Raw genomic sequence first — 15,068 nt, 5'->3', positions numbered from 1 at the left:
CAAACACCACCATTTGCTTTAAAACTAAGGGACTTCTATCGTAAAGGTGTACAAACAAACTTGTATTCAGACAAAAGACGTAGGTAACCCCATCGTAGAGGAACGCTGCAGGGGGTTTTAACAAAATCGACCCCACACTAACTTTAGCGACCCCACACTAACTTTAAACAAAGTTGTTTATGAACTTTCGACTCCAATCGCAATCGGTTAGTTTAAAATTTCAATGCTATTTCTGTACATAGTCCTTCTGTGAAGAAGAAAGTTCTAACAGTCATTATTTCTGTACCTTGCCTTAACTCTCTCTGTACTGTAATTAAAAAAAAAATATTGCGCCCACATGTGGTTAAATCAAACCTTTTCAACCAGCCACTAGATGGAGCACATATACCTCATAGGAAGGATGAGCTTTGAGGAAGGCAGCGAGATCCCTTCTGTAAGGAGCAGAATTCCCTGTCAATATCTTGTTGGTTCTTCGGCAATGTACGGCCACTCTATCCTTCTGATCCCTGTGGACAAAAACTTCATGCCTTGATATCAATTCACATTATAACGACAATACGAGTTTGTACAAAATCTCCTGATGAGTTTATAACAAAAAAGAATAAGTGACAGATATAACATCTTCTGCAATAAAGTTGTTTGTTTAACAAGGGTTTCTATTGATAAATTTATATCGCCTACAATTGTGGACATCACTAATATCGCTTGCTGAAATAGTTACTTTTGTAATAAATGTGGTTTCAGTCAGATAATCAACGTTTTACGCAAGCTTACCTGTTGTGAGTGTTCGGGTTGCTCTCCCTCTTCATCAGCTTCTGTTTGACGATCCCCTGTTCCTTATCCTGGAACACATTATGTTGAATGCTTATAAAATTGCCAAAAAAATTGATCGACATACAACAGAACATTAGTACTGAAAGCATTAGTTGACACAGGATAGGTAACGCACAAAGTGTCATTAAACACCAAACAATAATCCAGGGAAATGGTCAGTTCCTGCAAATGACTAAAACTTAACTAGAGATAACACTGTTTACAAATGATTTATCCAACTTATTCCTACTTATCACTGATGATGAACACAGTAGTGTCTGCCTGGTGACTAGCTTAGCAGCTTTAGCATTTCTGTTGAAATACTGTCACAATTCTTTACATAATCTTCTAAAAAAACAAATAATTTTGTGTGTTTTCGCTTACCTTAGCAATCGACTTGAGTGATTCCTTAGCGTGCCTTAGAATACACTGATTACTGCAGTACACAGAACCTGACAGAGCTGTGTTTTCACACGATGACACGATACATTTCCGTTGTGCTTTTCCATCTGTGCCTTCAGTAGTTTTCTTCACCTTGGCAACTGTCTGTAACAAAAAACATCATGTTCATAACATATTGCAAATAAAAAAATCTTAAAATTGACATCAGCGCATTAGTCACATCGCAACTACTGACAGGACCATCTACAACTGATACAAATTTCTGACTCTTTTGTTGAAATCTACTCTTTAAATCAACACAGGCTGGAAATTCTTACAACAAGCTATTGTTATAATCACATTGCAAATGTTTTGGGACAAAAAAAGATCTTACATTCACAAATTAGAGACTCGATTGCCAGGTTGCAAAATATGTTGAAAGACAAAGAAATGAATGTTTTCACCAGAATTAGTGAACTTACCATTGAAGCTGATTTCTTCCCTGCTTTTTCATCAAAAACCTTCAGTTTCTTCCTCTGTGGAAAGTTGACACCTGACAAAAAGTCACAGAAACTTTTACTTTCAAATCATCAAAATAAGCATGATTGCAGCACTGCTATTCTAATCAATAGTTTCCTCCACAAGCAGTGACAAATTTTAGCACTAAAATGAAACCTACTAAGTGAAGCCTTAAATAAAACTAAGTGAAGAAAATCTTTTAAAACAACAGACTTGCTTAAATTTCTGCTACATTATTAAAACAACTATTTTATAACAGAGCAGAGAAACAACAAATGAGAGTTGCTTCTCCTGCATCAACTTCCTGCCCTGCTTCCTCACATTCTGACAACTGAGTGAGTATTCAGCCAACCACCATTCCATTGTAATGCCAATTAATAAAAGTAATGCACAGAAATGAAAGTTGTCTTTAACTAACATTTTGTGATATTTAAAAATGATAAACTTGGCCAAACCCGCAAGGACTTTTTACCTAAAGTAATTCCATGCACATCTGATTGTCATTCCCCAGTACTTGCAACTACTTGAAACTTGTGTGGTTTAAGATAATCCACGGGTTTAATAAAAGATAAGAATGTGTACACACTAGTTCTTTGACCAATCACCAGAAAGGCTTCAAGTTTATCAGTTCAACAATAGATTAATGTAATCAGGGAAGTTTTTAAAGCAAAAGCAATTTGTGATGTGAAGATTTTATTCCTACCTCGCGATTTCTGAATTTGCCCCTTGAGTGCAAACGACTTCAAGCTTCTTTTGTTGGCTTCCTCACTTGAGATTGTCCTTTTACGAGAATCAGACGGAGGTTCCTGAACAAGTGATGATGTTAATAATTAGGTTCGGGCAACATTTCAACAAATCTAAACCTTTTTATCTTCTTTTTTCTTTTCAGATATCTTCTGCTTTTTGTGAGTTTCATTTAATTGACTTTTCTGTTAACAATTTCAGAAATAACAGAGTATTCCAATAAGAAATACTGTTGATGCCAGAAAGTAAGCAAAATACATGTTTCAAAATCAAACAACATTTTATGACAAACAACTTGGGATTCCATACAAAATATGCTAAAAAAATTAAGTTGCCAAATATTTGTTGAGCATAAAGCTAATGGAGTCCAATAATCCAGATATTTCAATGGAGTAAAATGCCCTTATTATGAATAATGTCAATACATTAAAAGTGAAAACCCAGAGAATATTTAAATGATTTTATGAAACAATCTTTCTCCAACCTTCAAGCACTTCGGACAAATGTATTCCTCTCCTTTCTCTTCCATCTTCTTTCCACGTTGCAAAGTTATTCCGACACAATCTCCATGAAACCACTCTTCACATTTATCGCAAGATATCATAAATCTACAAATAAACACAAAGTTGTTACAAAATATTGGTATTTTATAACATGGCAGAAAACTGTTGACCATATAAAGCAGGGTTCCCAAACATTTTGGGCCACAAACCCTATTTGTGATTTGTATTTTTATTGGATTCCCAGTCTTATGCTGCACATATTGTTCCTCCTGAACAGCGACAATACAAAAATGTTTAACACAATAACCCAAATTTAGGATTGGAAACACTTAAATTAAGAATCAACGTCGATAAGCTGCATAAGTGCTGTACAATGTATAAGTTTTACTATTTTTATATTTTCGCAGTCCTTTATTGAATATTTTAAACACATCAACATTCCATCTTGATGTGTTCTCTCTTTTATCACAATAAAGACACAAGGTATCATGAAGTGTTCACCTGTTATTATGTGGTTTCTGGCAGATACACCAGAGTCGATCAGGATTATTGTAGCTGTCGTCACTGTCGTCATCACTACTGCTAATCTCCTCTGAAGCCGGATCAGAATCTTCCTCATAATCTCCATCTTCTTCCGTTTTAAGTTGTTTCAAAGGAACGTTGTCATCGTCGTCACTGAAATCATTCCGACTTTTAGGTCTGTAGAAGTTTGCCAAGGAAAAGTTGTGAATTTAATGATATTTCAAACAATGAATAAAATGCAGAAACTTGAGCAACTTCAACATCACAATAAAAATTACTTTGCCTACAAAATATAAATGTATAATTTTTTATGAAAATATTTTACAATGAGAGCAAACATAATTTGCGTTTTTCATCACAATAAAGCAAAGTCAAAGCAAACAAAGAAACAAAAAACAAATTTTTACCCAGAATACTGTTTATGAAAAAAAAACATTTATAAAATAACAATATCATACTTTGCCGAATCTGGTGTTTTCTTCTTTGTCTTTGGCGCAACATCTGAACAATGACAAAATAAAAATGAAAAATTTGGTTGAAAATATGAAATTACAGGAACCTGTATTTTGTAGTTCGTCATCTGCTTGTTTTGGTTTTGTTGGAGAAGATTGGAGGGATTTACGTGGACGCCCTCTACTGCTACCCGGTGATGAAAATGTTGACGAATGGTCGGATGATGGTGAAGTGTGTCTCTCTAAAAACAAATTTGAAGCAAGTTTACATTGAGCTTTTATGTTACAAGAGGAATAACTGAAGAAAAAAATAAACATTTATAGAAATCTTACTTGGTGGCTCAAGTGATGGCATTTTTGACTTTGGAATGTAGGAGGGGTCAAATATTTCTTTTCCAATCCCTTTGTTTGCTCTGGAACTTCGACGGACTGATGGTTGGGTCTGTTTGATGACAAATAATTCAAAAGCTTGGTGGGTGGAAAATCATTTCATTTTCTGAGCCAAGCCATCCTTTCTAGTGTATTAACATGGTTTGTTGAGGCCATTTAGCGGACACAGGGGAATTTATGTTGACAAAAACTAACTTATACTTTGCTTCAAAAAAAGCATGGGAACGTTTATAAAATCAAACAGCTTGCTTAATCAAGACAAGTATATTTCACCAAAATAAGATATTTCACCAAAATAAGCATTGTCAGTATCTTGTAGAAATAGAATCTCAGAGAAGAGAGAATTGCCAAATCCAGCCAACACACATAAACAGTCTACACTACACCACTTTGTGCAGTAAAAGAAGAAAAATTATCAAAACTTTTGCTTTTAGTTAAAAAAACAAGAAGAACAAACCTCCACGACTGGTGATGGAATATTCTTATCTTGTTTAGGGGTTCTCCCTCTGTTTTGTAAAAACTCGGTCATTTGTGTGAAACATTTTTTTGTTTATGTTATTGACAACAAAAGTGAGGTTTCACCTGTGTTTTGGAGTTTCCTCAAGAGCAGGAGGTTCCGGTTCAATGATTTCCTCACTTTCGTCTGATTGATTTTCTAACAAAAAACCACATTATGTCGGGAAAGTGATGATGTTTAATGTTCATTTCGTAATATTAACCACTAACTCACCTTTCAATTCGTCGACTAACTCCTCCTTTGAAACATCTTGAGGAGCATCCGGGATGTTGACAAGTTCAATGTTTTCCTCATCCCGATCAGGTCCATTTTCTTCGTCAAGTTTTTCATCTTTTTCCAACGAAACTTCATCTTCATCTCTAGGATCTGAAATATTTTATGTCAAAAATTAAAACCGCAAAATATTGCTGACGAAAATGGATGCAATCCAATTAAATTTACATAATTTATTTAAAAATACACCAAATGGTCTGGTTTAAAACCTAAACAAAATGTTTATTTTATAAATGTCCAGTGATTGGAAAAAGTGATCGTACCCTGGTTTTCAAAATTTTGCTCACTTTCACCTGCTTCCATTTGTTCCACCTCAGTTTTCACTTCTGCACAAAATAACCTTTAAGGATATTTTTTTTATTAAATAACAAGCTAGTTTTTTACCATCCTGTCCTTCAGTTGATTTATTGCTACATGTCTCTTCATGATTTTCTTCTTCTTTCACTGCAAGAAAATCACAAACTTTTAGATACATTTGACACAGAGCACAAAATTGTGCATCTATTTGCTTTATACAGCAACGAAAATTATTTTACTTTATGAATTGACAAATTTCATCACAGACTATTGACGCAAATTATAAAATAAAATACCTTGTTCATCTACAGGTGTTAAAGCTTCAGTAGGAATTGATTCGGGACCTGATTCTTCTGGTTGTTTGGAAACTTCTAAATATAATTTCTGGTTGGATAAAATTATCCAGAAAATTATCATGTTTACATTTTGAAAAAATACAATGTTTATCAGATATAATATTTTTATACATCAAATGACACATTATATTTGAATTAATTCAGTTCACTTTAAGACAATCCATAACATGTACTTACTACTGTCCTCAAGTGGCTGTTTCGGTTCCGAAGCCATTTCGGAAATATTTTCAGAATCTTGTCCTAAAAAAAGCTAAGTTAGTTTTCCAACAAAAAAAACGCAGGAAATTCAATTCATTTATAAGTTTTCGTTTGCATGACATTCTTTCTCTTGTAAAATTTGTAAGTTTTGAAATTTGTTTTAACAGTTACAACAAAAATAAGGTTTCTATTGTAAAACTTACTTTCTGAAGCTGTTAATGTTGATTCCGTGTCCTCCTGTTGTTCCTTCCAGGGATCATTTAAGTCACCGCCTTCTAAAGATTGCTCGGCTACTTCAGGATTCGCCTGTTCTGAGGGACAATCAACTTCCATTTTATCAGCGTGATCCTCGGGTCGTGCAGGTTCTTCCACATCCATCACAACATCAGTGCTGAAATCTTCCTCAAATGCCAGAATATCATCAGGAGGTTTGTCCGTGAGACCAGAAAGAAGATCCAATGTTCCATCACCCACCGATGCCTATTGTTTTAAAATAAACTTTAAAGCTATTTGGTGGAAATGTTACATGAACGTGTATTTCAATACAAACCTTGGAAAGATTGTTTACTTGATCCAGAATATCAGAGGTTTCTGTTTGTTCCTCCATCTTTAAATCATTTCAGTTATAATTACTCAATATTCCTACCCCACTTTTGCTGATTTGCTAAATACAAAATGGCTTCAGAATATTGGTTGACAATCCAGCACTATTATGCCAAAATTGCTACTTGCATCAACAAATCCGACTATAGCAGATTCCAAACTAAAAATTAACATTTATTGATCGAAGCTTTTTATTAGCAATTACATGGACTGTTTTGCACCTTGAGCTCTTCCTCTTAGAGCATTAAACTTTCCAAATAATTTTCATGCTGGCTTACTTCACACCAAACTTAACATTTTATTGCAGTAACAATATATTTAAGATACAGTTGACAATTACAAAAATACTTTTTAACTTCGTTTGTTGCAAAAAGTTTAACAATAGTTATGATATTCTGTTGTAATTTTGTCACCGTCAGCAGAAAAACTCCTGGTATTCGATAACCTTTTTGTCAAAGAAGTTTCAAAGTCACCACAAGCAAACAACTGACGGCAAAAAACACACAGTGGATTTTTCAAAAGGAAATGTTTTTCACAAATTCTCAAAAATTAACTTTTGAGCCATTTTTGAGAGACCGAAATAAACAATAACATTTTATCAAAAGTTAATCGCAATAAAAAATAGAAGTCAAAATTCTTCTTTGTCTCCATGATATATTTTGTCTTCATTTTCCTGAATCAAAAAAATGGTTATTAAACAACATATTTAGGTAATTGCCAAACTTACCTGAAATTAAACCTACGCTTTTCGTTCCAATGCGCAATACCTCTTCATTTCATTACAAAAAAAACAGTCCGCATGTTTTTGTCTAAAACTACAAAACATCAGAACAAGCGCAAAAAAACAACAACAAACTTTTCGCAAAAACTTGCACGCGCCTTTACAAAATCAATTTTAATGGAGCAGCGGAAAGTAAAGACCCGTCGACAATAAGCAAAATTAATGCCAAGCGTCATCATATTTTTTTTAAGATAAACTTAATTGAAAATATTTTGTTTGATAATTAACAAAATCATTGTAAATCCGCAATTAAAATATTTAGTTTTACGTAAATTTTCTGTGGTCCTATCTGATTTTGGTCAGCCATTTTGTCACTGAACTGTAAACAATCCCACACTCTTTGTTGTCATATTAAAGTTTTGTAGTAGACTTAAAACCATGCTGTTTTTATTTGTAAATGTCCAAACAGTTTCGAAAAAAGATGACCTCACATGTTTCCATGAAATCATGGCTTTGCCCGATGACGTCACCAATTGTTACGTTTACCTTGCAAGCTAAGAATATTTCATGATGGTTTTAATCGTTCGGCTATGCAGTTAGTCGGTTCTGTAAGTATCTGTAGAATTCTGAAACCAGTTTAATCGTGTTATTTAGGCAAGAATTGAATAACGTTTATGTATTATGACAATGATCCAATCGTCCAGTAACTTAAACAAGCATGAAAAAATCCACTCCACAAACTATCAAACCTGGAAAATGTTTTTTTAAGTGTACAGAAACACATTTCAAAAAGATTATTCTGTATGTTCCATTTGCAATAACTAGATTGTGAACTTGTTTCGCAGGTAAAATGATATTTAGGCTTATTTTGCGAGTTAATTAAAAATGGCTGTGAATGTTACATCAGTGTCCCAATTTTGGAAGTCATTTGATCTGACTCTGCTTCAACGAAGTTTGGATCAAACTGCAACTGACATTGCTACAAGACAAGATGAAAGCGATGCATCAAGAAAAAAACTTATTGAACAATCGAAAATTTTTAAGAAATCCTCCAATGAAGAATCCCGAAAATCTGCTGCACCTTTGCTGAAAAGTTTTCAAACCGAGATTGATTCTCTGACAAAGCGAAGTAAGGCATGTGAATCAGAGTTTCTCAGTTTATACAAGAAACTTATAGAGCTCCCAGACCCAGTAACTGCCTTGGATCAAGCTGAAAGCTATCAGCGAAAAAATCAACGTCTTAATGACATTGAAACAGAAAACCAGAAGTTGCGAGAAACACTGGCAGAATACAACAAAGAGTTTGCTGAGGTGAAGAACCAAGAGGTGACGATCAAAAATCTAAAAGAGAAGATTAAAGACCTTGAGCGAGATTCATCGAGCAAAACAAAACGAGTAATCGAGGAGAAATATGAAGAGCTCAAAAAGCAATTTGCTGACAAAGAAAAAATGCTGCACAATGCTCAGCTTGCAGCAACAAGCAAACTTTCAGAAGCTGAACAAAAAGCATCCACTCTTCAAGCTGCCCTTGACTCCTGTCAGTCAGAATTGTTCAACTTAAAAGCAAAATACGATGAAGAAACTGAAGCCAAACAGGCAGAGCTCGATATTATCCTGCAGGATCTTGAGCGATCACACCAGCAAGCAGAAATTGCAAACAAAGAAGTTGAGGCCTTAAAAGAGCAAGTTGCATATACTGATAAATCTATAAATGTAATTGAGCCAACAGTAGACCAAACGATTGAACTTCTTTCAAAGTCAAACCTTGAAAGTGAGCTCGCCATCAAAGAAAAGGAGGTTTCTCAGTTAGTGGAAGACGTTCAACACTTGCAAATGAGCATGGCAAAACTGAGGGAAACTACGGCAACTAACATTGCAAAACTGGAACAAGACCTTCACGAGAAGATGTTGCTTTGTGATGAGATGGATATAATGTTAAAACAACAGTCCGACTATTCTGAAATTAAAAAAGAACTCCTCATTCTAAAGTCAACTGAATTTCCTGGGGCGACGAATGAGTCAAAATCAATAGAAATGTTGCTTTTGGAAAAGAATCACACGCTGCAATCTGATAACACAAACCTGCGTGCCGCGAATTCACAGCTAAAGGAACTGTGTCAAACGCTCGAGACCAAAGTTGAAACATTGGAGCAGACTGCAGGTGAAAAGCAGGCCCTCATAGAGAAGCTTGAAGTAGATTTAATGCTTGTACAGTCTCCTGCTGCTGTTGTTAGATCGGCAGCTGATGGGTCACCCGCGCCACCTAGTAATATGTCTGGTGAACTTGTGGCTGATGCCGTGAAACACACAACAGGCACCGAGAACAGTAGTAACTCTCTTCTTTTAATTGTCTCAAGTCAACGGGAACGATTTAGAGTTCGAAACAACGAGCTAGAGGCTGAGAATTATACACTGCAACAAACCATCCAACGAATGCAAAATGATACAGATTCTCTAAGAGCTGATAATGTGAAACTTTATGAGAAGATAAAATATCTCCAGAGTTACCCAACAACAAAGGTAGCTGTTGAAGATGTGACTGCCAATCGTTATTCTTCTCAGTATGAAGAAAACCTTGATCCGTTCACTTCATTTAACCGAAAGGAAAAACAAAGAAAATACTTGAATCTCAGTCCACCCGAGAAAATCACGCTGAGTTTAAGTCGGATGATTCTTTCCAGCAAACTGGCGAGGACAATCTTCTTCTTCTACATGCTGTCCATGCACATTCTGCTCTATATTGTTCTTTATAAATATGCTTACACTGATGACTGCAAACGACATCTTCCTGATTTGTGTTTTGAAAGATTTGGAGCACAAATGGCTCCTAAACAATAGCATTCTTCCATGATTGGTTGTTCATGTGACATAAATTTCCCTAGTATTGTAAACCCTCAAAGAAATATTTTGCAACTGATCTTTTGTGTTAAAGAATATTACACAAATTTGTAGTAACTATTGTTCAGTGCGGTGTATCAAATATATTTGGCAGTTTGTTGAAGAATTTTTGTGGACTTCATGTTTTTTGGCAGCTATCAGAAAACAAACTATTAAAATGAAAAAGAGAATCTACATCCATTTGTAGTTGAATAGAAAAATATATTCCAAACTTATATACTGTAGTACAGGTCTTTATGTTATCATTTGCTGTATATCCTGTGCTTATGTGGTGCAATAAAGATTGTTAAAACGACCTTGACCCATAACCAGCAATATTTTATCATTTTTCATACTCCAGAATAAATATGGAACACATTAGAAGTGGAGATACACTTGTACACTAACTATGCGAAAAAGAAGGAGCAATGGATGAGTATGAAGTGATTTTAATAACTTAAACCTCTTGTAACATTGCAAGAGGATCAAGAACGAAACTTCGCAAGTCATGATGTCGTTTACTGACGTTTTACTGACCTTTATCACAACAATTGAAAAATTTAAGTTGCCTCGCGAATAATAATGCTGAGACGGTTTAGGTTTAATGCTTGTTTTTTTTGGCCGTTTCTAACATAAGACCTAACAAGAAAAATCCAGTTGCTGATTTCTTTTTACCACACCGGGACTCGAACTCTGAATATCCTGGACACGAATTCCGCTGCAAACTGTTTCCCATACAAATGCTCCGACTCTACCTAGTGTTGGCGTAATCAAATATAGATCAATCACTTAATGTCGCTATAATACCGTTTTCTTGGACAGCTTGCAAAAAGCACCAAAACACTAGTAATAAAATGGAATATGGGTTCAAATCCTCATGTGGTGAGTTTATGAAGCATGTGGTAAGTTTATAAAGCTTGTAGTATCAGTTTCTTGAAAGGTGTAGAATTCAAGATTACAATGTTTACAGATTGACAAAACTGAGAGATATTTATGTAAAGATAGAAAACCTTTAAGCCTTATGTTTCGTCTTGTAATGATCTCAAGGAGAAGTCCCAATATGAAATTGTCAAAGTGTTTACTTCAATTTACCCAAAAGGAACCCATTCGAAAACACACATGATTTGCATACAGCTTGTTCCGTCATAAAGGGCTTTGTCGCATTCCATTCACTCATTGTCAAACAATGTGTTAGGGGAGAAATCGTTCTTGAAGCTTACAACAACCTTTAGTTCCAGAGCTTGACATGTTTCGCCACACAAGGCGGGAAAGTGAACTTAATCTTTCCGTCTGGATCCGAAACAGGAACAAGCTACTTGTGACGTGTTACTTAAGCTGTGTAGCCGCCCAAATACTGATTATTCATACAGGTTTGATGGCAGAGTTAACTGTGTGCTGACGATTCAGACGAACCAGTGTCAAAGAAATGCAAAGTAAGCTTTTGTGTCATGGTGTGTTTCTAGTTGAAAATACGAAGCTCTGTGGGTGCTTAAACACATTGCTCTATGCTTACTTGTATGGTTTTGTAATGTATAAACTGAAGCGAAGCTAACCATGTAATTCCATACGTACAAAGTTTAAGGTGTGTTACAATTGAAAAATTAGTTTACTCAAGATTTTTGGCCGTTATCACAAAAGAAGGATATTGTGTATGTGGTTATTTGAAGTTTTGTAACCATTAGGCATTAGAAAAAGATTTGAAAGGATAATTTTGAAAGTAAAGGTTTTTCCAACACATTGGAACTCTCTGAAATAACAGTTGCTCTAATTTGTTAGAGGTATGTTGGGATTCTGCTCTAACAGACTTGAAACACGTTGTTTTGCTGATTCACTTTATTGGAGCTTGTTGGAACATTTTAGAAAAAAGCAAAAACGGCGAATTACAACAACCGGAATTAAAAAAGCGTCACACAAACACGTCTACAATAAACATGACACACACACACTTACACACACACACATACACACACACACACACACTTTGTTTTGATAGGAAACAAAAATTGTTTTTGTTGTCGATTTGAAATGTAAACTAAAACAAAACCAACAAATATTTTTAATTTGGACATTATTACAACGATGAGGAAATGTTGAGTGAATAAAAAAGTTCACTAAAAAATATTTGTGGACATTAAAAGCGTTTACTTTCCTTTTGCAAAGAATAAATTGAGCAAATTAATATTATATATAATTTTGGAATGTCCGGTTTAAATATTAAATTTCAGACTTTTGATCCGCGAAGATACTTCAAGAACATGTATGGTGTCGCAAACACTTATGGCACTTGTGGTTGATTCTAACAGAGCAGAAACGAGGGAAAAACAGCATTTAGGGGTTATCCAAACAGCAGGTATACGGAAGACTAAACACCACAACCCTACTCGGTACGAAACAGCGATGTGGAAATGAAACAAATTCCATCATCGTTCGATGTTTGTTAAACTTATCATAAAATCCAATTCTTTGATGATGGAATTGCGACACGCTTTGCTACATAAACGCGCACAATTAATAACTTCTAGAATCAACAGCCAACAAATTTATAAACTGGATCAGGTGAGGGGTGCACTTTTTATGATGCCCCGATGTTGATTCTTTGACAAATGGCAAGTTGCTACGATAGTGGTCGCACACACACACGCACTGTACTCACAACACCGCGAAGCCACCGGCTGCGTTAAAGCATTCACGTAAAATAAATTCTTTGCGGTGGAAATCCGTTCGATTTGAACTTTTTTCGGAAGACAGAATCATTCTAAAGGTTATAGATGGTGGGGTTGGTATGGTAATGGTGGGGTTGCTATGGTGATTGTGGCAATTCGTCTTTGGTTTTGCGAAAAAAACATTCTGGTGTCAGAACACCACGAAATCCCACTAATGAGTCGGACATGATTCAATGAAAGAAACTGTGACACTTGATTAACGACCGAACTATCCACGTCCCGCGGAACCGAAACTGACCTCAAATTACGCGGGAACCGAAAGCTGTTTCTCTGGTAATGTAATCACCCCGCGCACAGGTCAGGTTCCAGTCATATGTGACTAATGCTGTGAAAGGGGATCGCTAAAACTTGTTAAAAAGGCAAAAGAAATGTTGAAAATAATAAACAAAAGGCGAGCGTTGATGAGGCGGATGGCGCAGCGGGCCGAACATGCGGATGGGACGTATGTTAAGTTGCTAATTATTAGCTACACTGCGCACCCCGGTTCAACGGGACTGAACCCGCATTGTGACCAGGATAATGAATGGGACGGGGTACAGACGTGACGATGCCATTCGCTGCCACTTGAGGCGCTGTCGCGTTCACGGGGAACGCACCGGGTCCAAAAAACCTCGGCGCTGTTGCCCGCATGTCAGCCACTGTTTCGTGTATCCCCATAACTGTCCCAGGTCTGGTTGCAACCGCTACTGGAGTTCCGCTCATTACAACTCCTGTCGTTCCGCTCGGTGTCGCTATGGAGCCACCTGAATATACGGACGCCTCGGCCGAGGTTTCTCGCAACGCCAGACGCCGTCGGATTTGATCCATCGATAGTTCCGACATCGTGGCGCTGACCACGCCCGAGGACACCGCGCCGTCACCTCGCCTTACTGGGGTCGGAATACCAAGCAAAGCCAGGGTCTGTTCAACTGGGTTCACCAATTGGTGGTTAGCTTGTGGCATGGAACTGTACACCGGTGGGTGGTGGTGATCCTTGCTTGGCAAGCTGTTCGCTGCGAACCTGGCTACTGGAATGTGGTTTCCCGCTGCTGTAGAGCCCTGTATGCCGGGATATCGCACCAACCCGGGAGGCAAGATCTGTTGCGCGATCTTTTGGGGCTCCATACCCCGCGGGGAATGCATCTCCATCCCGGGGTAACCGCTGGGAACTGGGTGTCGAGGTGGTATCTGTGCGAGGTAACGCAACTGGGATTGTTGCATCTGCATTTGATCGAGTTGTGAAGTTTGGGGTTGAGTGAACGAACTCATGCGATCCTTGACTGTCACCCTCTTTCTCACAGACTCTGCGAGGTTAAACATTGGTTGAAACAACTAAATGTGGAGAATTATAACAGAAGTAAAATTGACCCAGGCAATCATCTTATCCCTTAGTGATTTCGGCGGTTGTCAATTAAAAACCCATGTTGGTTTTGGACCGGAGGTGTCAAAATTATGGACACGTCATGTTACGATGGTTTATTTACGTTCAACTACATCGATCCACTGAGTGACACTGAGCGTTTTACACATGGTAAAGTCGGAGGTCGTCCAAACTTACTCTTATTACCTACATGTAAACCTCATATGCCGACCTAACTGCCCACGTGTTACGCAATGAAGTTAACTTATGTCAGGTTCCTAGTGTTGGGGGGGGGGGGTTCCTGATGATGAGCGGAAAGTTTTACTTCCAGCTGTGATTTCAATCCGGTACAAGGATAGACTGACACAACATGAAACGTTTAAATATAAGTAATAAGGGTAAGTTTGGGCGACCTCCGACTTCACCATGTGTGTAAACAAACCTTGTTTGCTGCCATTCAGTGGTTCGATGTAGTTGAGCCATAACCTGTTCTGACAGCGCGTCTCGCCTTACATACCTTGACCGTACGCTAATCCTTTCCGCTTTCTGTTCTTGTGTTTCGCTTCATTCTCGGCAAGATCCCCAGCAGAGTCGCTCGTCCTCAGCTCCTCTAGTTGCTCCCTCACCGTCTTCTTCACCCGAGCTCCCATGTAACATTTCCGGAGTTGGGAAACTGGGAAGAAATCAACAGGTTTTTTTTTTACTTTTCGTTGAAACTGGAAAAGGATTTTTGGACGAACTTAAAAACAGAAAACCATTTTTTCATTTCATTTGAAAAACTTGCAGAAAAAACAGGACTTGGCAAATGTAAATACGGTGGGGAAGCTTATTAGCTCAAGT

At 37.0% G+C, this 15,068-nt stretch overlaps 3 protein-coding genes and 1 long non-coding RNA gene across 7 annotated transcripts in view; 1 reads left to right on the top strand and 3 right to left on the bottom strand.

The window, feature by feature from the left end:
• The window catches only part of LOC145910896 (uncharacterized), a 29,028-nt gene extending 22,397 nt beyond the window's left edge, over nt 1-6,631 (bottom strand). For both annotated transcript variants that reach the window (XM_082998110.1, XM_082998109.1), the window contains exons 1-20: nt 6,516-6,631; nt 6,169-6,445; nt 5,945-6,007; nt 5,708-5,782; nt 5,499-5,558; nt 5,378-5,440; nt 5,055-5,207; nt 4,907-4,979; nt 4,782-4,830; nt 4,268-4,376; nt 4,042-4,176; nt 3,941-3,983; nt 3,462-3,659; nt 2,942-3,065; nt 2,577-2,642; nt 2,417-2,519; nt 1,677-1,747; nt 1,198-1,359; nt 775-842; nt 389-506 (exon numbers count right to left, since the gene is read on the bottom strand). In XM_082998110.1, coding sequence (XP_082854236.1) covers nt 389-506; nt 775-842; nt 1,198-1,359; nt 1,677-1,747; nt 2,417-2,519; nt 2,577-2,642; nt 2,942-3,065; nt 3,462-3,659; nt 3,941-3,983; nt 4,042-4,176; nt 4,268-4,376; nt 4,782-4,830; nt 4,907-4,979; nt 5,055-5,207; nt 5,378-5,440; nt 5,499-5,558; nt 5,708-5,782; nt 5,945-6,007; nt 6,169-6,445; nt 6,516-6,572 — 2,067 coding nt within the window. In that variant the 5' untranslated portion in view covers nt 6,573-6,631. The remainder of the gene's footprint in view (nt 1-388; nt 507-774; nt 843-1,197; nt 1,360-1,676; nt 1,748-2,416; nt 2,520-2,576; nt 2,643-2,941; nt 3,066-3,461; nt 3,660-3,940; nt 3,984-4,041; nt 4,177-4,267; nt 4,377-4,781; nt 4,831-4,906; nt 4,980-5,054; nt 5,208-5,377; nt 5,441-5,498; nt 5,559-5,707; nt 5,783-5,944; nt 6,008-6,168; nt 6,446-6,515) is intronic.
• A 211-nt stretch (nt 6,632-6,842) lies between these two features.
• Nucleotides 6,843-7,445, bottom strand: LOC145912304 (uncharacterized). Its single transcript, XR_014403287.1, has 2 exons — nt 7,296-7,445; nt 6,843-7,241 (listed from the first exon to the last, which is right to left on the bottom strand). It is a non-coding gene; the product is annotated as an uncharacterized LOC145912304 (long non-coding RNA).
• Nucleotides 7,446-8,138: 693 nt separating this feature from the next.
• Nucleotides 8,139-10,431, top strand: LOC145911034 (protein CASP-like). The gene has a single exon (XM_082998267.1). The coding sequence runs from the start codon at nt 8,175-8,177 to the stop codon at nt 10,125-10,127; it is 1,953 nt and encodes a 650-aa protein (XP_082854393.1). The 5' UTR covers nt 8,139-8,174; the 3' UTR covers nt 10,128-10,431.
• Nucleotides 10,432-12,010: 1,579 nt separating this feature from the next.
• LOC145910572 (uncharacterized) overlaps nt 12,011-15,068 on the bottom strand; it is a 24,212-nt gene continuing 21,154 nt past the window's right edge. For all 3 annotated transcript variants that reach the window (XM_082997749.1, XM_082997750.1, XM_082997751.1), the window contains exons 13-14: nt 14,746-14,901; nt 12,011-14,172 (exon numbers count right to left, since the gene is read on the bottom strand). In XM_082997749.1, the coding sequence (XP_082853875.1) occupies nt 13,352-14,172; nt 14,746-14,901 (977 nt within the window). In that variant the 3' untranslated portion in view covers nt 12,011-13,351. The remainder of the gene's footprint in view (nt 14,173-14,745; nt 14,902-15,068) is intronic.

Source organism: Ascidia mentula, chromosome 8 (assembly GCF_947561715.1).
Source record: "Ascidia mentula chromosome 8, kaAscMent1.1, whole genome shotgun sequence".
Lineage (NCBI taxonomy): Eukaryota > Metazoa > Chordata > Ascidiacea > Phlebobranchia > Ascidiidae > Ascidia > Ascidia mentula.
This window is presented reverse-complemented; position numbering and strand designations above follow the sequence as displayed.